The 15,235-nt window shown below is 52.2% G+C and overlaps 6 protein-coding genes across 6 annotated transcripts; 3 read left to right on the top strand and 3 right to left on the bottom strand.

The window, feature by feature from the left end:
- Positions 1–1,370: 1,370 nt before the first annotated feature.
- On the top strand, positions 1,371–3,170 carry J4E88_005331 (uncharacterized protein; the record flags this gene model as incomplete). The annotated part of the gene is made up of 4 exons (XM_049398971.1): positions 1,371–1,378; positions 1,418–2,365; positions 2,414–2,941; positions 3,005–3,170. The coding sequence occupies 4 exons, from the start codon at positions 1,371–1,373 to the stop codon at positions 3,168–3,170; spliced, it is 1,650 nt and encodes a 549-aa protein (XP_049255651.1).
- Positions 3,171–3,756: 586 nt separating this feature from the next.
- On the top strand, positions 3,757–5,610 carry J4E88_005330 (uncharacterized protein; the record flags this gene model as incomplete). Its single annotated transcript, XM_049398970.1, has 3 exons — positions 3,757–3,864; positions 3,932–4,278; positions 4,326–5,610. The coding sequence occupies 3 exons, from the start codon at positions 3,757–3,759 to the stop codon at positions 5,608–5,610; spliced, it is 1,740 nt and encodes a 579-aa protein (XP_049255650.1).
- Positions 5,611–6,350: 740 nt separating this feature from the next.
- On the top strand, positions 6,351–7,352 carry J4E88_005329 (uncharacterized protein; the record flags this gene model as incomplete). The annotated part of the gene is made up of 1 exon (XM_049398969.1): positions 6,351–7,352. One exon carries the CDS (start codon positions 6,351–6,353, stop codon positions 7,350–7,352), a length of 1,002 nt encoding a protein of 333 aa, XP_049255649.1.
- A 150-nt stretch (positions 7,353–7,502) lies between these two features.
- Positions 7,503–8,376, bottom strand: J4E88_005328 (uncharacterized protein; the record flags this gene model as incomplete). Its single annotated transcript, XM_049398968.1, has 2 exons — positions 7,503–8,285; positions 8,371–8,376. 2 exons carry the CDS (start codon positions 8,374–8,376, stop codon positions 7,503–7,505), a joined length of 789 nt encoding a protein of 262 aa, XP_049255648.1.
- A 244-nt stretch (positions 8,377–8,620) lies between these two features.
- On the bottom strand, positions 8,621–10,520 carry J4E88_005327 (uncharacterized protein; the record flags this gene model as incomplete). The annotated part of the gene is made up of 3 exons (XM_049398967.1): positions 8,621–10,043; positions 10,127–10,268; positions 10,514–10,520. The coding sequence occupies 3 exons, from the start codon at positions 10,518–10,520 to the stop codon at positions 8,621–8,623; spliced, it is 1,572 nt and encodes a 523-aa protein (XP_049255647.1).
- An 800-nt stretch (positions 10,521–11,320) lies between these two features.
- J4E88_005326 (uncharacterized protein) lies at positions 11,321–13,964 on the bottom strand (the record flags this gene model as incomplete). The annotated part of the gene is made up of 2 exons (XM_049398966.1): positions 11,321–12,794; positions 12,844–13,964. The coding sequence occupies 2 exons, from the start codon at positions 13,962–13,964 to the stop codon at positions 11,321–11,323; spliced, it is 2,595 nt and encodes an 864-aa protein (XP_049255646.1).
- Positions 13,965–15,235: the final 1,271 nt, after the last annotated feature.

Genomic DNA, 15,235 nt, shown 5'->3' with positions numbered 1-15,235 from the left:
ACGAAGTTTGAAGGGCGGCGTATACAAGTTTGCGGGAGCCCAGAAGCGGTCCGAATGACACCTCACCCCCCTTACGAACTAACCATAAGCGCTACTTAAGCTCGTGATGACAGGGGCCCCACCCCCTCACGATATATGTTGAACTCCCTCACACTGCGCATGTTACGCCTACTCATCTCTTCTCTGATTTAAACTCGCAATCATGGGTCGCATTGACATCTTGCCCGCGCACGTCGACCCCTCCATCTTCGACGCCAACGATGTTTTCCTCGGCACTGGTGGTATCTTATACACAATCTGCTACGCCCTGATGGCGCGACAGTCCATTCGCGACCGCACATACGCCATGCCTCTCTTCTCGCTTGCATTCAGTAGGTTTTTCCATACGGATTGCATGTGAGACATACTGACCCGGTACACCAACGTTTAGACTTTGCGTGGGAGATTGTATTCGCGATATACGTTGCCGATGAGCTCCGGGAGAAGGCCCTCTTCGCCATATGGGGACTCTTAGACATGGGCATTGTCTATGCAGCTGTCACCTACGGCGCGAATGAATGGAGACATGCGCCAGCAGTTGGCAGGAATATCGGCAAGATCTTTGCTGGCATGTTGGTATGGTGGTGCATCGCGTTGTATGCTGTGAGCTCTTGGTGGCTTGATGTCGATCACCCCGTCAACCCAAAAGTTGGAAAAGCGTACCGCGGCATTCTGGGTATCGACAAAGACGAGCTAGGATACTGGACTGCGATGGTCGCACAAGTCGTACTGAGCGTCATGTCATTGGCACAGCTTGTGGTCAGAGGAAGTAGTCGCGGCTCTTCGTATAGCATTTGGGCGTGCCGTTTTATCGGCAGTGTGTCGGGGTTGACGGTGAATTACGGATATGTTTGGTGGGTATGGCCAGAGGCGCATGGCTACTATGTCAATCCGATATCAGTGGTGATGATGGTGACTTGGATCCTGGCTGATCTGGGATACTTGGTGGTGTTTCGCAACGTGCAGCGGACGGGCGGGGTTGTCGACGGCAAAACTAAGTGAACGACTTTTGTAGGAGATGGAAATAGTCTAGATCGGGATGTTCAGAAGCTTCAGCCGTGTATCCCTTGCTATGTACCAAGGCGCACCCTCGCTGGTGTGATAGAACAGAATGAGCTCGAAGCCGTGATTGCCTGGGTACCCAGGTAGGCTGCCAAGCCTTAGTCACATGCTTTCGCGACAGCGCGTTCAGGCCCCGGGGGTCCTGCCATGCCGGATCGCTTCCGCTTCTCAACGAATCTCTTTGTTTACCCAATCACCAACATTCTCACAACATCCACATCTTGACTCTTGGACATATGGATTCTGATGATGAAGATCTCAAGCTTGCGATGGCCATGTCCTTACAGGCGAATTCGCCTCGGGCTGCACGCGGCAGCGCATCGGGCGATAACCACGAGTCAATCGACCTCACGTCTGACACCGAAGACGAAGATGACGACGATCTCAGGCGTGCGATTGCCCTATCGACACAGGAAAGCGCGAATAATGACGTGCAACAGTCATCGGCTTCGGGCGCATTGCCAACGAGTGCGACCAAGACAGCAGCCGTCGTCGACAAACCTCCAGGTTTCATGGGTATGGATCGGAAAGCGATGGAATTGGAGCGTCTCGCAAGGCTCGGCAAAAGGAAGCGGGAGGCATCTCCCGAGGCACCTTCTAAGCAAGTTGCAAGAGCGCCTGCCGTAAAAAGCGATTCAGGCGAAACACCGTTACAATACCCCAATGGCGCGATCAAGCGCACCTTCGCGTCGAAATACCCACGAACTGACGACATCACTATTGAAGAATTACTAGAAGCCGATAAAGTCAATACCGCAGTCATCAGCTCATTTCAGTACGATTCGGGATGGCTATACGAAAAACTTGATCCGACAAAGGTCAAGCAGATCTGGCTGATGACTGGCAAGCACAGAGGCGAGGACGTTCAGGCAAAGCGCATACAAGAGTGGAGGGAGTCTCGCGTACCGAACATGAAGCTTCATTTTCCGCCTATGGGTGGCATGATAGCCAGCATGCACAGCAAATTCATGCTCTTGTTCGGAAAAGACAAGCTACGCATTGCGATTCCGACTGCAAACATGACACAGACCGACTGGGGCGAGGTCGCAAACGACTGGCAGCCCGGCATCATGGAGAACTCGGTGTTCTTGATAGACCTCCCTCGCAGACATGACGGTACTGTCACGGAGGCGAAAGACTTGACACCTTTTGGTCGCGAGTTGGTATACTTCTTGGAGCAGCAGGAAGTGGGTCCGCAGGTCATCACCGGTCTGTTGAAATGCGACTTCTCGAAGACTCATCATTTGGCCTTTGTGCACTCCATGTATGTCCTCAACTATGCTCATTAGGGGCCAGTACTAACTCAAAATAGTGGCGGTTCGCACAAGACCGAATCAACCCATCCCACAGGTCTCCCTAGCCTCGCACACGCTATAAGAGAGCTCAATCTAGGTGAAGTCGAGCATATTGAGCTTGATTACGCAGCATCCTCGCTCGGTTCTATCAACGATGCCTTCTTGTCGCGCATTCGCCTCGCTGCATGCGGCAAGTCGTTCGGGACAAACACTGCGCCAGAGTCTAACGTACGCGATTGTTTTCGGATATATTTCCCTACCAACGAAACGGTTGAGAAAAGCATGGGCGGTCCTGACGGTGCCGGTATCATTACGTTGACAAGACAGGCTTACAACGCACCATCGTTTCCAAGAGAATGCATGCGAGACTACGACTCGATGCGACGGGGGATGCTGTCGCATAGCAAACTGCTCTTCGCGCGAGGTCGTAGAAAGAACGGGAAGCCCTTTGCTTGGGTTTATGTTGGCTCTGCCAACATATCCGAATCAGCGTGGGGAGGGCAAAAGGTGTTGAAGAGCGGACAAATGGGGAGTCTGAACATCAGGTACGCAAACACACATTTGGTTTGCATGTGAGACAAATGCTAACTTAGTATAAAACATCACAGGAACTGGGAGTGTGGAGTTGTCATGCCTGTACCAGAGTCAAAGCTTCAGGGTCTCAAGCAGGATGACGTACCACCGATGAGCGTGTTTGACGGAACGATTGAAGTCCCTTTTCGAGTTCCTGCGGACGAATACAAGGGCAAACAGCCCTGGTTCTTCAGGTCATGAGCGAAGTTTAGTTGCATCGGTGCAAACGGCGACTCCGAAATCTTGGTTCTCCGGGCGGAACCGCTGGATATTTAAGTTGTTTGGTGCGCATGTCGTGATCGGAGACATTTCCGCCCACCATGAGCCTTTCTGGCTGCACGCACACAGGGGGGCCACGCATACTTCAGTCACATAGCGATGACTTGGACCCAAACAGAGAGTAATGCAAGACTTTGCATGGTCCTGGTGCAGAACGTATATGCCGTATTGCAGTGCACGTGAATGGACACGATGCCTGGTGTCGATCATCAGTCCAGGTGTGAACCGAGTCTTCCCGGAGCAGCCGGACCAATGCGGGCGCGCTTGGTGGACGAAGCGGACATTCGGGCGTCTGAGCAAAAGTTCCGACGCGCCTCGCCAGCACGACGTATGAGCCATGATGACCGTATATGCATGCGCCATGAAGCTGTGAGTTCCGCCATGATAGTACGGACCCTTTTTTGTTTGTATCACGCATGTGTCCCCTTGATCTAGCCTCATGTCGGACCCAAAGCGCACGCGTCTCTCGGGCGATGCCTTGTTGCTGCAAGAGGGTAGCAATAGAGCCATGGCCGCGCCGCTGCACACCTGGTTCACTTCGCCCGCGCGGACGCACAGCAACTTAGCGCAGGCGAAAGAGCTGCCCTTGCACCTGATTCAGCTCATCCTCACACACGTACGTTGGTCTGCGCCCTGCCACGCGACGAGCTGCCCCAACCGAGCTATACTAACACGCACGGAAGCTCGACGATGTCGGTGACCTCGCGCGCATCACGCGCACGTCGCGTCTGTTCTACTACATGACGCTTCCGCGGCTCTACGAGACGGTCACGTTACACTCGTATGCCGAGATACGATACGTAGATGGCAGGCCAGAAGGCTACGGCAATGGCAGCCCGTTTGCCATGGGCCTCAACACGCTCGTGTCGCGAAACTTTGGCGACTACATACAGACGTTCCGGGTCAAAGGCGATTGGCGAGAACATGATACGGAGGAATACAAGCAGGGCCGAGTGCCGGACAACAGCATGATACTGCAGGTTGTCATGCGTGCCGCCATTGACAAGATGAAGAACCTCAAGGCTTTCGCGTAGGTGTCGTACCAGAATCATATCGGACAAATGCTGATATGCCCAGTTGGGAGCTGAGCACTCCTCCTTTGTATACCGTCTACCAGGGCATCGCAGCCAGGACGACGCTTGTCTCGCTCACCCTTCGGTGTCAAACCAAACGAATACCACGGCCGACCACCATTATACCTCCGCTTCCGAACCTGACCACTCTGATCGTGTACGATATCGATCCTCTCTGCTACCCCGACGATATCTCGCTGCTTCTGTTGGGTTCCAAAAAGCTCGAGCACCTCACATTACACTGGAGTCCGCGCATGCGGGCTGTAGGCGAAGAGTCGATTTCGCTGCACTCGTTATTCGGACGATGCATGTCTGCCAAGTATTCTATACCTCTTAAGCACCTGGGAATATACAACATCTACACTCGCTTCTCCGACGATGGCTTCCACCATGTTATCCGCCCCGACACCAATACAGAGCTCACCCTGATCAACGCCATGGGCTCCTCGGACCCTATGACCGTTTTTGCCGACGACTCTTGGAGGATACACAGTAATCACCCGACGCCTCACAACCTGAAGGTGATGCGCACCGATAATACGGATAAAGAGAGCGCTGTCATGCTAGGCAAATTCAAGGGCATGGAGCGGTTTTACATTGTGAGCAATAGGCGAGGCAAGGACTCACCAAGATCTACCAGCGCTGCTGCAACCCCAACAACACCGTCCACGATGACGCCAGGTGTCATCGGAGTCTCTAGCGCGAGCAGTACTCCAAAACACACGACCGACCAACGCTGTCGCAGCATCGGGAGTGAATTTATTGCGGCCATTCAAACCAATCACAACCACAGCATTCGCCATCTCCTTCTCTCGGATCGCTGGGTATTATCCGACGATGCCCTGTTCAGACTTTGCCAAACGTGCTCTAATTTGGAGCAAGTTGGTTTCGCTTGCTCAGTGCCACCGCTTGAGTCTCTGCGCCAGGTCTTTGCTCTAGTGCCCAAGCTCTGGGCCGTTCGTTTTCTATTCCGCCCAAGCTCTGACACAAGCGAGGCGCCGTATCAAATCACAGATGCTGAGATGCATGCCTTCGCGATTGGAACAGAGTTCTGGCGACCGGAGTATAAGAACATCAAGTACGTTGGCTACGGCGACAGCATCGTGCTCAAGCTAGGCGACGTTTACTACCCATCAAAAAACGAGTCGACACCGAATACCCAGGACAATAGCATGAACGCTAAAAGAGCAGGACCAATAAGAAAAGTTACAGTTGTGAGAAGGGAAGACGTAAATCACATCGAGATTTGGGGGAAGGATACTACGGAATTCGATCCCTTGAACCCTTGATGCAGACGCGTCAACATGACAATAATTATATGTCCATCGCGACGAAGCAAACGCAGCGCTTCCTTCGCGCATCCTCTACATCCCTGAGGCTCCTGGAGGAGACCGGACTCAGCCCCAGTAGGCACCGATGCTGCCAGATAGGAACCATGGCACATTTCCCGTCCACCAATGCCAAGTGGTGTTGACGACGGTGGCCTGGGCCTGGCTTGCTTGGACAGGATCTTTATTCGGAGCCCACTTTGCTTGCCAAAAGCAAGCCAACAATGTATATTATCACGAGGCAGTCGTGGAAGATGCGACTATGTACAACACAACCCACCAGGACACCTTGGGCACCCATTTGATGCCTCAAATCTATAGAGTTCACTGCGTTTCTTACTACTGATTCACTCCTTTGTTGGCGCAACTTCCTCAGCTCTGTTACCTGTTATTCGGTGTTTCGAGGTGACCACGGATATTTGTTAGATCCTAACAACGACACATGGACACGGTGAGAAGTCTCAGACCTTTCAAGACAATATGACTGAACAGGGCTAGACGTAGTGAAGATTCTTGAGCGTTGCTTGTTGCCTACCGCAGCATCGCATTTGCTCCTTTCACTATCAATAGACCCTGCTCTTTTGCGTTGACACTCAACGTATTCAATACGCAGACTATATGGCGATTTTACTTTCGAGCGACCCTTCGATCAACGCATACGGTGATCAGCGTAAACTTTCGCAGCAACATCTGACTACGACATGAACCCCAAATCAATCTACAAAGAGACAAACGAGCTGTACACGCCTATCCGCGAAGCAGGCAAGGGTACGTGTGGAAGCATCACATTCTGTGTATGCACATCGTCAGCTGTAACCTCTTCCACGACTGACTCCGTGGCGCAGAGTGCAGCCCTTGTCGCCGTCAAGATGATCAGTCGAGAGATGTGTCGCGACAGGATAGCCGATGAAATCGTCGCTCTCGAACGCGTTCGCAGCTCTCTCGCGACCGATAAAAACAACAGCGTCGCGAAGCACTTTTCCACCCTCATCGACTATGATCCGATCAAGAACGGCGGGTCGGGCTGGCTGGTCGTCAGTCCCGTCTGCGGATTCGATCTTGAGCGGCTTCGAGTCGTGGTCACCGCGATAGTTCAACCCGCGTCAGAAACTGACCTTCCCCGCCGTTTTTCTTTCCCCGCGATACCGGAGGTACTCATACTACATGTCGCAAAACAGCTAACGGAGGCGGTTGGGTGGCTCCACGACGTAGCCAATATCTCCCACAACGACGTCTTCGGCGGAAACGTAATGCTCGACGTATCCGCCTCAAGCAGAGCGTCTCATTCCACACTACCAACCATCGTCTTGATCGATTTCGACCGCGCCACCCTAGACCCCGACAACATGGCAAAAGGCGCCGACCGCTCATACACTTACGAGCTCATATACATGCTCGACAATGCAGGTCGAGCGTCATCACAAGACACAAACGTACTGGAAGATGTGATTGTGCCAAGGGAATCGGTGACCTGCTGGGACGCGTTTAGAAACTTTCTTGTTATTAATAAAGGCCAGTATCTGCAGGATGAGTCGGCGAGTTTCGCCAAGTTCTGGGGAAGGTTTGGCGCGGATATCGATCGGCGGGTGGAGAATATATCGGAAGAGGAGCGGAGACGGGTGAAAGAGCTGATTGATGTGGTTACGGGGAAGGAGGTCAGATTTCCGAGTGAGGAGAGGGTTAGGGAGGTGTTGGGGGAGTAGGAGGATTGATGTTTATATAATGATGTAGGAGATATCTACGACAACATAGAGACGTCCGCATTTCAGAAAACAAGTCGTGCTCGCCACATGCAACCACACTCTACATGCCATCGCCTATCCCCATTACCCAAAACATTGTTACATACACTTCTACTCCTTCAGAATCGTACCAAAGTCAAGAAGACGTGGATGCACACCAAGCTCGCACTTCTCAGCAGCATCACTGCCATCCTGACTACACCTACCATAATTATACCACTGAGGGCAAACATCTGTCGAGTCCGTACCCAAATCACTAGATTCAGTCCGCCAATCGTCTTCAATACCGCTACCCTCCAACAGCTCCATATCAAACTCTGATTCCAGTGTCTGCGTGTCATCATTCGTAGAACCTGGTGTTGGTACACGAACCCCATGTAATGAAAGCAAACATCTCATGTCCTCCTCATCTTTCCTCAGCCTCCTATTCTCCGCCTTAAGAACCTTAGTCTGCGCTTCCGCAGTCTCCAGCTTGGACTTGTAGTACACGTTCGTATCCTTGATCACGAGATCGAGCGCAACGACCTGCATGTCTGCGCTCGTTTTCGCCTTCTCAGTGTCTCGAAGTTTAGCCTCGTATTCGGTTTTGTTGGCTAAGAGAGAGGCGATCTCAGCACGAAGGCCGTTATGGACGGTGTCTGAGTCGATATGCCTACGGAGTCGAAGATATTTTTCTTTGTAGCTGTTTTCGGCGTCGGCTTTTATGGAAGCGAGGTTCATCTTGTTGACGAGAGAGGTGAAGCTGTTGGGGTCGGTGGTATCGATGGGTTGCGCGGGGGAGCTTGTTAGCCAGGAGGTTAATGTCATGGCTGTTTGTCTGTAGTTGTTCAGATGTTGTGCGGTGTGCTTGGTCTTGATGATGTCGATGGCTGGTAAGACTGAATCGCGGAATAACTGGGTGAACTAATGAGATAAAATGGGAATTGCTAGAACTTCAAGAAATATGGCCGGGTTTCAGGCAGTTGTGAGCTTGAGACACGTGCATTGTGAACATGAGTCGAGGTCCCGCCTGACCAATAATGTGAGCACACGGCGATGCGCAATGGTAAAGCAGTGTGTTTCCGTTCTCTTACTTACGAATGTCTTGTTTAGCCGAATTTTCATGTACAGAAACATTGTGCAGCCAGGTATCGTCATCATCAGGATCAGGGTCTGTCGAACGGCTTGAACGAAGCGACCGGACTAGCTGCTCTCTTCGCGAACGGGGTGATTCAATTGTTACTAGATGATCAGGTAAGACTCTCAGCATCCTCGTTGTGCATCTTAGTGTTCTTCTCCCTCTCCAAGAAAGTCTCCTGCTCAATCCTACTCTTCTCAACATCTACAAAGAAGAAAAGCCAAGCGCAGCTAACTAAGCTCAGCGCGAACAGGAAGTAGAAAGGACTACTGTTATTGCCAGTATCGTCGATGATGGCAGAGCTGACCAGTGGGCCAATGAAAGCACTCGTCTTTCCCACGATCGAGAACAAACTGAAGAAAAGAAACTCTTTCCCTCTCGGTGTAACCTCCGAGATCATGGTCTGCGAATAGCTGTACCACGGGCAAACAAGCAGTCCATAGAAGGCCTGGTATACCCAGACCTCCCACTTGTTGTGGAAACCGAAGCGCTGCGTCCAGATGCCGATCATGCCCCAGCCGTCGAGAAGGACGATGCATATGGCGACTACCATGAACATAGTCTTGGTGGATAGACCGTAGTACTTTTGGATGCGCCAAAAGGCGCCGATACCAACTGCCTGGGCAGCGATACCGACGATGAGCAGGTAGGTGAGCTGTAGACTGTTGTATGCAACAATCTCGTTCTGCAGGGTTCCGATAACCGTTACGGTTGTGTTGAGACTGTCGCCGAGGAGGAAGTAGCCTGCCAGATAGGCCAGACTTTGGCGCAGTTGCCAGATTTGCCGCATCGCGTAGCCGAGCTGTTTGAGGCCTGCTAAGACAATATTCGCGCGTCCTGGATCCTGACCTGGTCGCCTTTTCTCGAGGATGAACCATGGAAGAGCGCATAGGATCCATACTCCGGTCGCGAAGGCGATAAGTACCGAGAGACCCCAATTATTGTTCTCGGCGCTGTCGTTGACGTGCAGACCGAACATGATGCCTACGATAACAGCCAGAATGAGGATTTCGAAAACGGATTGAACATAGAACGCCGTGTTGGAGAGCTCGTTTCGCTTCATCATATCGGCAAAATCGTACTCTGCGCGGGTAATCGTTCCATCGGCGAACTCCTCGGCTTTGACGCGCAATTCCTTGGTGTTCCTTGCCAGTCCAGGGAAGGCAGCAGTCCAGAATGTGATTGTCGTTTGGTATGCGATAAGCCCGACAATGTAGAGACCCACACCAGCGTGCCATTTATCCTCGGTATGAACGCCTAACCAGCCAAAGCCGATTCCGAAAGCAATGACGGACAGCCCTATCAGGATGTTGGGGCGCCATGTACCAAAATCGGCGAAAGAACCGAGGATCAAGAAAACGAGGACCTGGATGGCGAAACTGATGCCGTTGCAGAGAAGCACAATGGAGTTGATGGTACGGTCTCGGCCCATGAAGTACAGCACCTCGGAGTCTCCTGCAGCTTCATACATGAGGTTTTGAAAAGCCGTCGGACCGAAGTTGAAAAGAGTGAGGCCATTGTCTCCGACGTAGTAGCTGTTCGAAAATGGAATGTCAGCCTCAGCACAGTTGACATACTGCGCTCCAAATGAGTTCCGGCGCTGGAATAGTTTGCATACCAGTAATACGACCAGATTTCCCACTTCGATGTCTCGTAACGTTCGTCGAACTGGTCCGGTGCAACGGGGGTGTCTGTATCGACGGGTACGCCGACAGCTCCCTTGATGGGATCCTCAGCCGGCGCACTGAGAGGCGCAAGGCCTGGCTCGTTTGAAGCCATAGATGTGAAATGAAATGGACGTAACGTCTAAAGGAACGTAAATGATTCCGAGTCCAACATTGCGCGACTTAAAGCTTTTTCAGCCGGGTAAGTAGTCGCTTAGCGTACCCCGGCGATTCGTCATGGTCGGAGATAACCTCCTAGCAGTGCATGGGGTGAAGGTGCACCATGAGCCTAGGCCTCTAACGGCGCGGAATGTCGGAAGGATCGCGGTCGCAATGGATACTCCGCATGAAAAGAAGTGCCGATGATTGGAAAGAGTGGAAAGAGGCGCGAGTAAGACATGCAAGCTATAGCCAAGCCGAGCTTGGTTCGTCGATGATGTGGGGTGAAGCTTGAAAACCCTGAATTTCTGATAAGCTAGATCGTATCTGGAATAGCGCAGGTCCGCCACCGGCGTAGGTGATTATCGAAGCCCCGCGCGCGGCGCGCAGACCTCAGTGTATAACATCGCGACATCTGGCACGCTTGCGATGATATTGCTACGGTCGATATCGCGAGCTGCCACCGCCAGATTCGATTACAATCTGGAGATGACTGTCACACTACAGTCCATGAGGATGTTAACTCAAAAGAGATGGTCTCGAAGACTTTCTCTTTTACCACAAGCGCGAGACTGCATGTTAAAGGGTGGTGAAGCATTCAAAGTGCACAGGGTAAATTGCATCATCAAGGTTCTATGATACTACTACTACGGTATATGATACAGTTTCCAACCCACCTTCCAACCACCGAGAGTACCTGTAGTGAGTCGCACAAAGAGAACAATAAAGAAATCACAACGCTGTGAGCTATCAAAGGCCAGAGCATCCACCCCCACCCGGCTATGTTCAGCCCTACGAGAGCCTGCCCTTTCGGGCGGCTGGAACTCAATAGGGCTGTCAAGCCAGGGTGGAGGGAAAAATACCAAGGATAGCAAACTCGATCCAAACAAAAATAATCAACTCCCTTCAATGCCGCCAGAATGCAACGACCATCCGGAGTTGCGGGCAAGCATCTTAGCCCTCAAGATATATCAAATAGGCCAAGCATCCTAATCCTGGGTCGGCGCCGGCTTCGCTTCCGCCCTCGTACCCAAACGTGAAGGCCGCTTGCCCGCTTTGGTCTGGGCTACAAGGAACTCCTCGTTCTGGTAACGCTCATCTCCTTCGTGTACGTTGGGACACTTGATGCCCTTGTCGCAAGTGCCGGCAGCATAGTTAATGCATTTCTGCCTCACACATTTTGTTCCTGATGCAGCACAGTTTGAGCATGGCTCGCCTTCGTCGCATTCGCCTTCCCACCAGTGACGGTAGCAGTTCACACATGGGACTTGAGTCGGCTCCCCTAGACCTGGTGTCTTGCGTCTCGATCGTCCAGACGGTCCAGAAGGTCCAGGTGTAGAGCGGGAAGAAGCTCGAGTCGCTCGTCCCGAAACAGAAGGCTGGCGTGAACCGTTCCTGCTCATATTCATGGTGGGCTCATTCTGGAGGCTCTTGGACCCGTGAGACATGTCTCTCGAACTACCCTCGTACGGTTGTGAGTGATTGCGGGAATGTGTTTGGTAGCTGCGCTGTTGAGGCTGCTGGAAGTCGGTTTGGGACATCGGAGGCGTTCCATTCGAGAAGAGAGTCGAATTGAAGGCCGTCTGAGTGTTGTTATGTTCTGTGGGAAACCAATCGTTGCCGTCATGTGTGTCTTCGAGGACTGGCAAAGGACCAGCATAAGAAGCACCAACATCTCCCGTAAGTGCGTCAACATCGAAGGCAAAATTCGAATCCAACTCTTCCATAATAGGAGCGTAGTTTCCTGCCACTCTTTGGTTCGTACCGTTTGTTGATAAGTTCTGCGGCTCAAAGTTCTGCCTCATACTCCAGTCTTGCCCAGTGGGGGGTGCAAATTGATTCGAAGAGTGTTGCGCGACGTGAGGTTGAGGCGGCGCCACAGAAGAAGCTGAGCCGTACGAAAGTGTACGTCTCATAGACCCATGCGCCGGTGTCGACATCTGTGACCGGATTTGCGACTGAGCATCTCGCTGCATCTGTTGCAGCATTAAGTCCCCGTCGTATGAGTTCATGTTGCCGGCCTGGTTGGTCATTTGCTGACCACTTCCCATCTGTCGACCGACCTGCGGAGACGTGCGCATCAGGCCTAAGTTATGCTGAGGAAATCTAGGTGATTGACTGCCGGCGTTACCCGCAGCCAAGTTCTGCATCAAGTGTCGCTGCTGCTGGGGTGACATGTTGCTGGATGTGCGTCCTGGAGGCGCGGCCACCATGGCACCAGGCTGTTGCGAAGGACGCCGGGCGGGTGCCATCTGCCCTGCTGAGCCAGTCGACTGCTGTGACGAGCTTCGTCCATGCATGCCATTCGGTGCGACATGTCGAGCTTGCCTCTGCATCTGTGTGTCGCCCATGATAGTATCGCCGTTCGACCATGTGGTTGACAAAGGGCTCATTGCATTGGTATCGGAGGGAAGCGAGTTCGAGTGCGTACGCAGGAAGTCTGGTGTAGTGATACCGGCAGCCCTGTGTGCATTAGTAACAGCTTCATCAATAGAAACAATGTAGAACTTACCCAGTTTCGTTAAGCCTCCTTCGCTTGTTAGAGTCGAACGCTCCCTGCGAAGAAGTCGGTTGGCTCCGTTTGGGAGGCCTCTGAGCATCGTTTGGCACAGGTTGCGATACTGATGCTGCTATAGGCCGTTGCTGGGCTATCGAAAGCTTGGTATTGGCAGCACTCAGCGCAGCTTCAGCTGCAGAAGCCCTCTGTATGAGACTAGTCTGCTCTGAACGCCATTCAGTCTCTCTTTTCTGTACGTACTCTTTCGCTTTCGTCTCAACGCCCTTCTTAATCCATGCGACATGTGCGGTCGCCTTTTCTTCTATTGTCTTTCGGTACTCAGCGTTCTCGCTCTGCTTTGCTATGGTGGCTTCTTTGAACCCATCAGCCTTGGCAGCAGCGACGCGAGCCTCGATCTGGTCCATGGTCGACGCATCGGCTGCGGCTTTCGATTTCTCTTTCTCCGTGGCGATTTCTTGTCGTAATTGTGCGATCACGCTCTTCAGATCCTTGTTGACGTTGCCCTGCGTGTCCCTGTCGGATTTAAGCTGGCCAATGATCTTATCAGACACCTTTTTCTCCAGCTCTTTTTCACGTTTCTCCTTCTCTTTACCACGTTCAGACGCGAGGTAGCGCTGTTGAAAGCCATCTACCTGCTTTGTGAACTTCTCGATGAGTTCTTCTTTAGAACATTCTCCACTAGCCTTTTCTTCCTCGAGCTTAGCTATCATCTCGTCGCGACCCTGAAGAATGCTATTAACACCGACAATGAAGTCCGCACGCTCCTTGTCCATCGTATCGATTCTTTTCTTTAGGTGACGGTTCTCGTTATTGGCGTGCACCTTCTCTGTATAGCGGTTTTGAGCGCGTGCCTTTGCTGCTTTCGTTTCGATCTCGGCGGCAGTAGCACGCTTCGCGGCATCAATGACTCTTTGCTTCCCATCCGCGACTTCTTCGACAAGGTGCTTCTTGGCTAGTTCAGAGTGAGCAAGGCGCTGCTTAAGGGCGAAATTCTCTTCGGAAAGTGAGACTGTGGGCGAGGTAGCTTCCTGGGACGTTTCTGGAGTGGGTTGCTGTGGCTTTGCGGGTTCGGGGATCGACGGGCTCCCTTGGGAGGTGAGAGCCGAGGGCGCCATCACAGTAAGAGCGTTTCGGGTACGGGTAATCGGTATGAGATGGAAATGCACGATCAACGCGCGGGGTAGCAATGTGTGACTGATGCGATAATATCGTGGGATAGTGTTGTGGTGAGTAGACAAAGATCGAGGTGAGACGTAGGTAAACAGTGCAGGAAAGTGCGAGTAGAGGTGGTATTTTGGCGCTAGTCGCAATCTTGTAGCGATAGTTCAGGTGAGCGTCGGATTGAATGCGTCCAGTGAAGGTGAAGGCGACTGCGCTACTTAAGGATGGCTTTGCCTTGGGATTGGCAGAGGTCGGGTGTAGATGTGCTGCGCTGTCAAGTCGCGAAAAAGTCTGTGGTCTTGGTTGGGGTACCAAAAATGAGAGAATCGATTGTGTTGTTGTTGTGGTGCGCGGAAGCGATGGGTCAGTCCTGCGGTTGAAAAATCGTCGGTGACAGAGGATTTAGGCGGCGCACAATGTCCAAGATCGCGACTCGCGTAGGGCAACAGGCCATACAACTCAGCTTGCAGTCGCGGATCTGAGTAACAAATGCAAGCCAGGTAAGCGTGCAGTAATGGTGAGCGAGGCAAAGCTGTTGTGGTGAAGGCAGCACGATACTGGCGGCAATGACGACCTCGCAAAGCCGACCATGTGACCTTGGTTTAGAGAGAAGATGCTGCCCAGGTGCACTATTCACAATGACACCATCTCCTAAACATGAAATCCAACGTGCGATAATACGAAAATGAACTCCGCAGATAAAATATCTGTCTTGCCATCTCGAATTTCTAGACACCATTCGCCATCCTCTCCGAGACGAATGCAAAAATCCCACCCACATCAAGCTTTACGGTCCCAAGCAGATTCCGGCGGAAAGAGTATTGATGAATAGACGAGCAGAACAAAAGCGTTGTGAGATTGTACCTACCATGTGTGCACGGCGCTGTGCAATGGATTGAAGCCAGCATCACCTAGACTGTACCGCAACCGTTACGGTATCTTCAGCGTCTGGAGGCCTATACAAAGAAAAGCCTTGTCTTTCGAGGGTCGAAATGCAAGGACACACTACTTGGCGTTAATCAAAACTTCTTCCTCGCCGCCATCAAGGTTTGTGAGGCACCTGGGAGAAGTGAAAGTCGAGCTTGCGTTGAGTCACATCCTCTCCGACCTGGCTCGCGACACGACTTTGAGCGCGCAACGCAGTATCGCAAGATGACATGCATGCGCACAGAAAAGACCTGCGCAATAAACTTCGCCATGATAGTTCGACCGCGTGCGATATCGT

Source organism: Alternaria novae-zelandiae, assembly GCF_023758075.1.
Source record: "Alternaria novae-zelandiae strain BMP 2774 chromosome Unknown scaffold_9, whole genome shotgun sequence".
NCBI lineage: Eukaryota > Fungi > Ascomycota > Dothideomycetes > Pleosporales > Pleosporaceae > Alternaria > Alternaria novae-zelandiae.
This window is presented reverse-complemented; position numbering and strand designations above follow the sequence as displayed.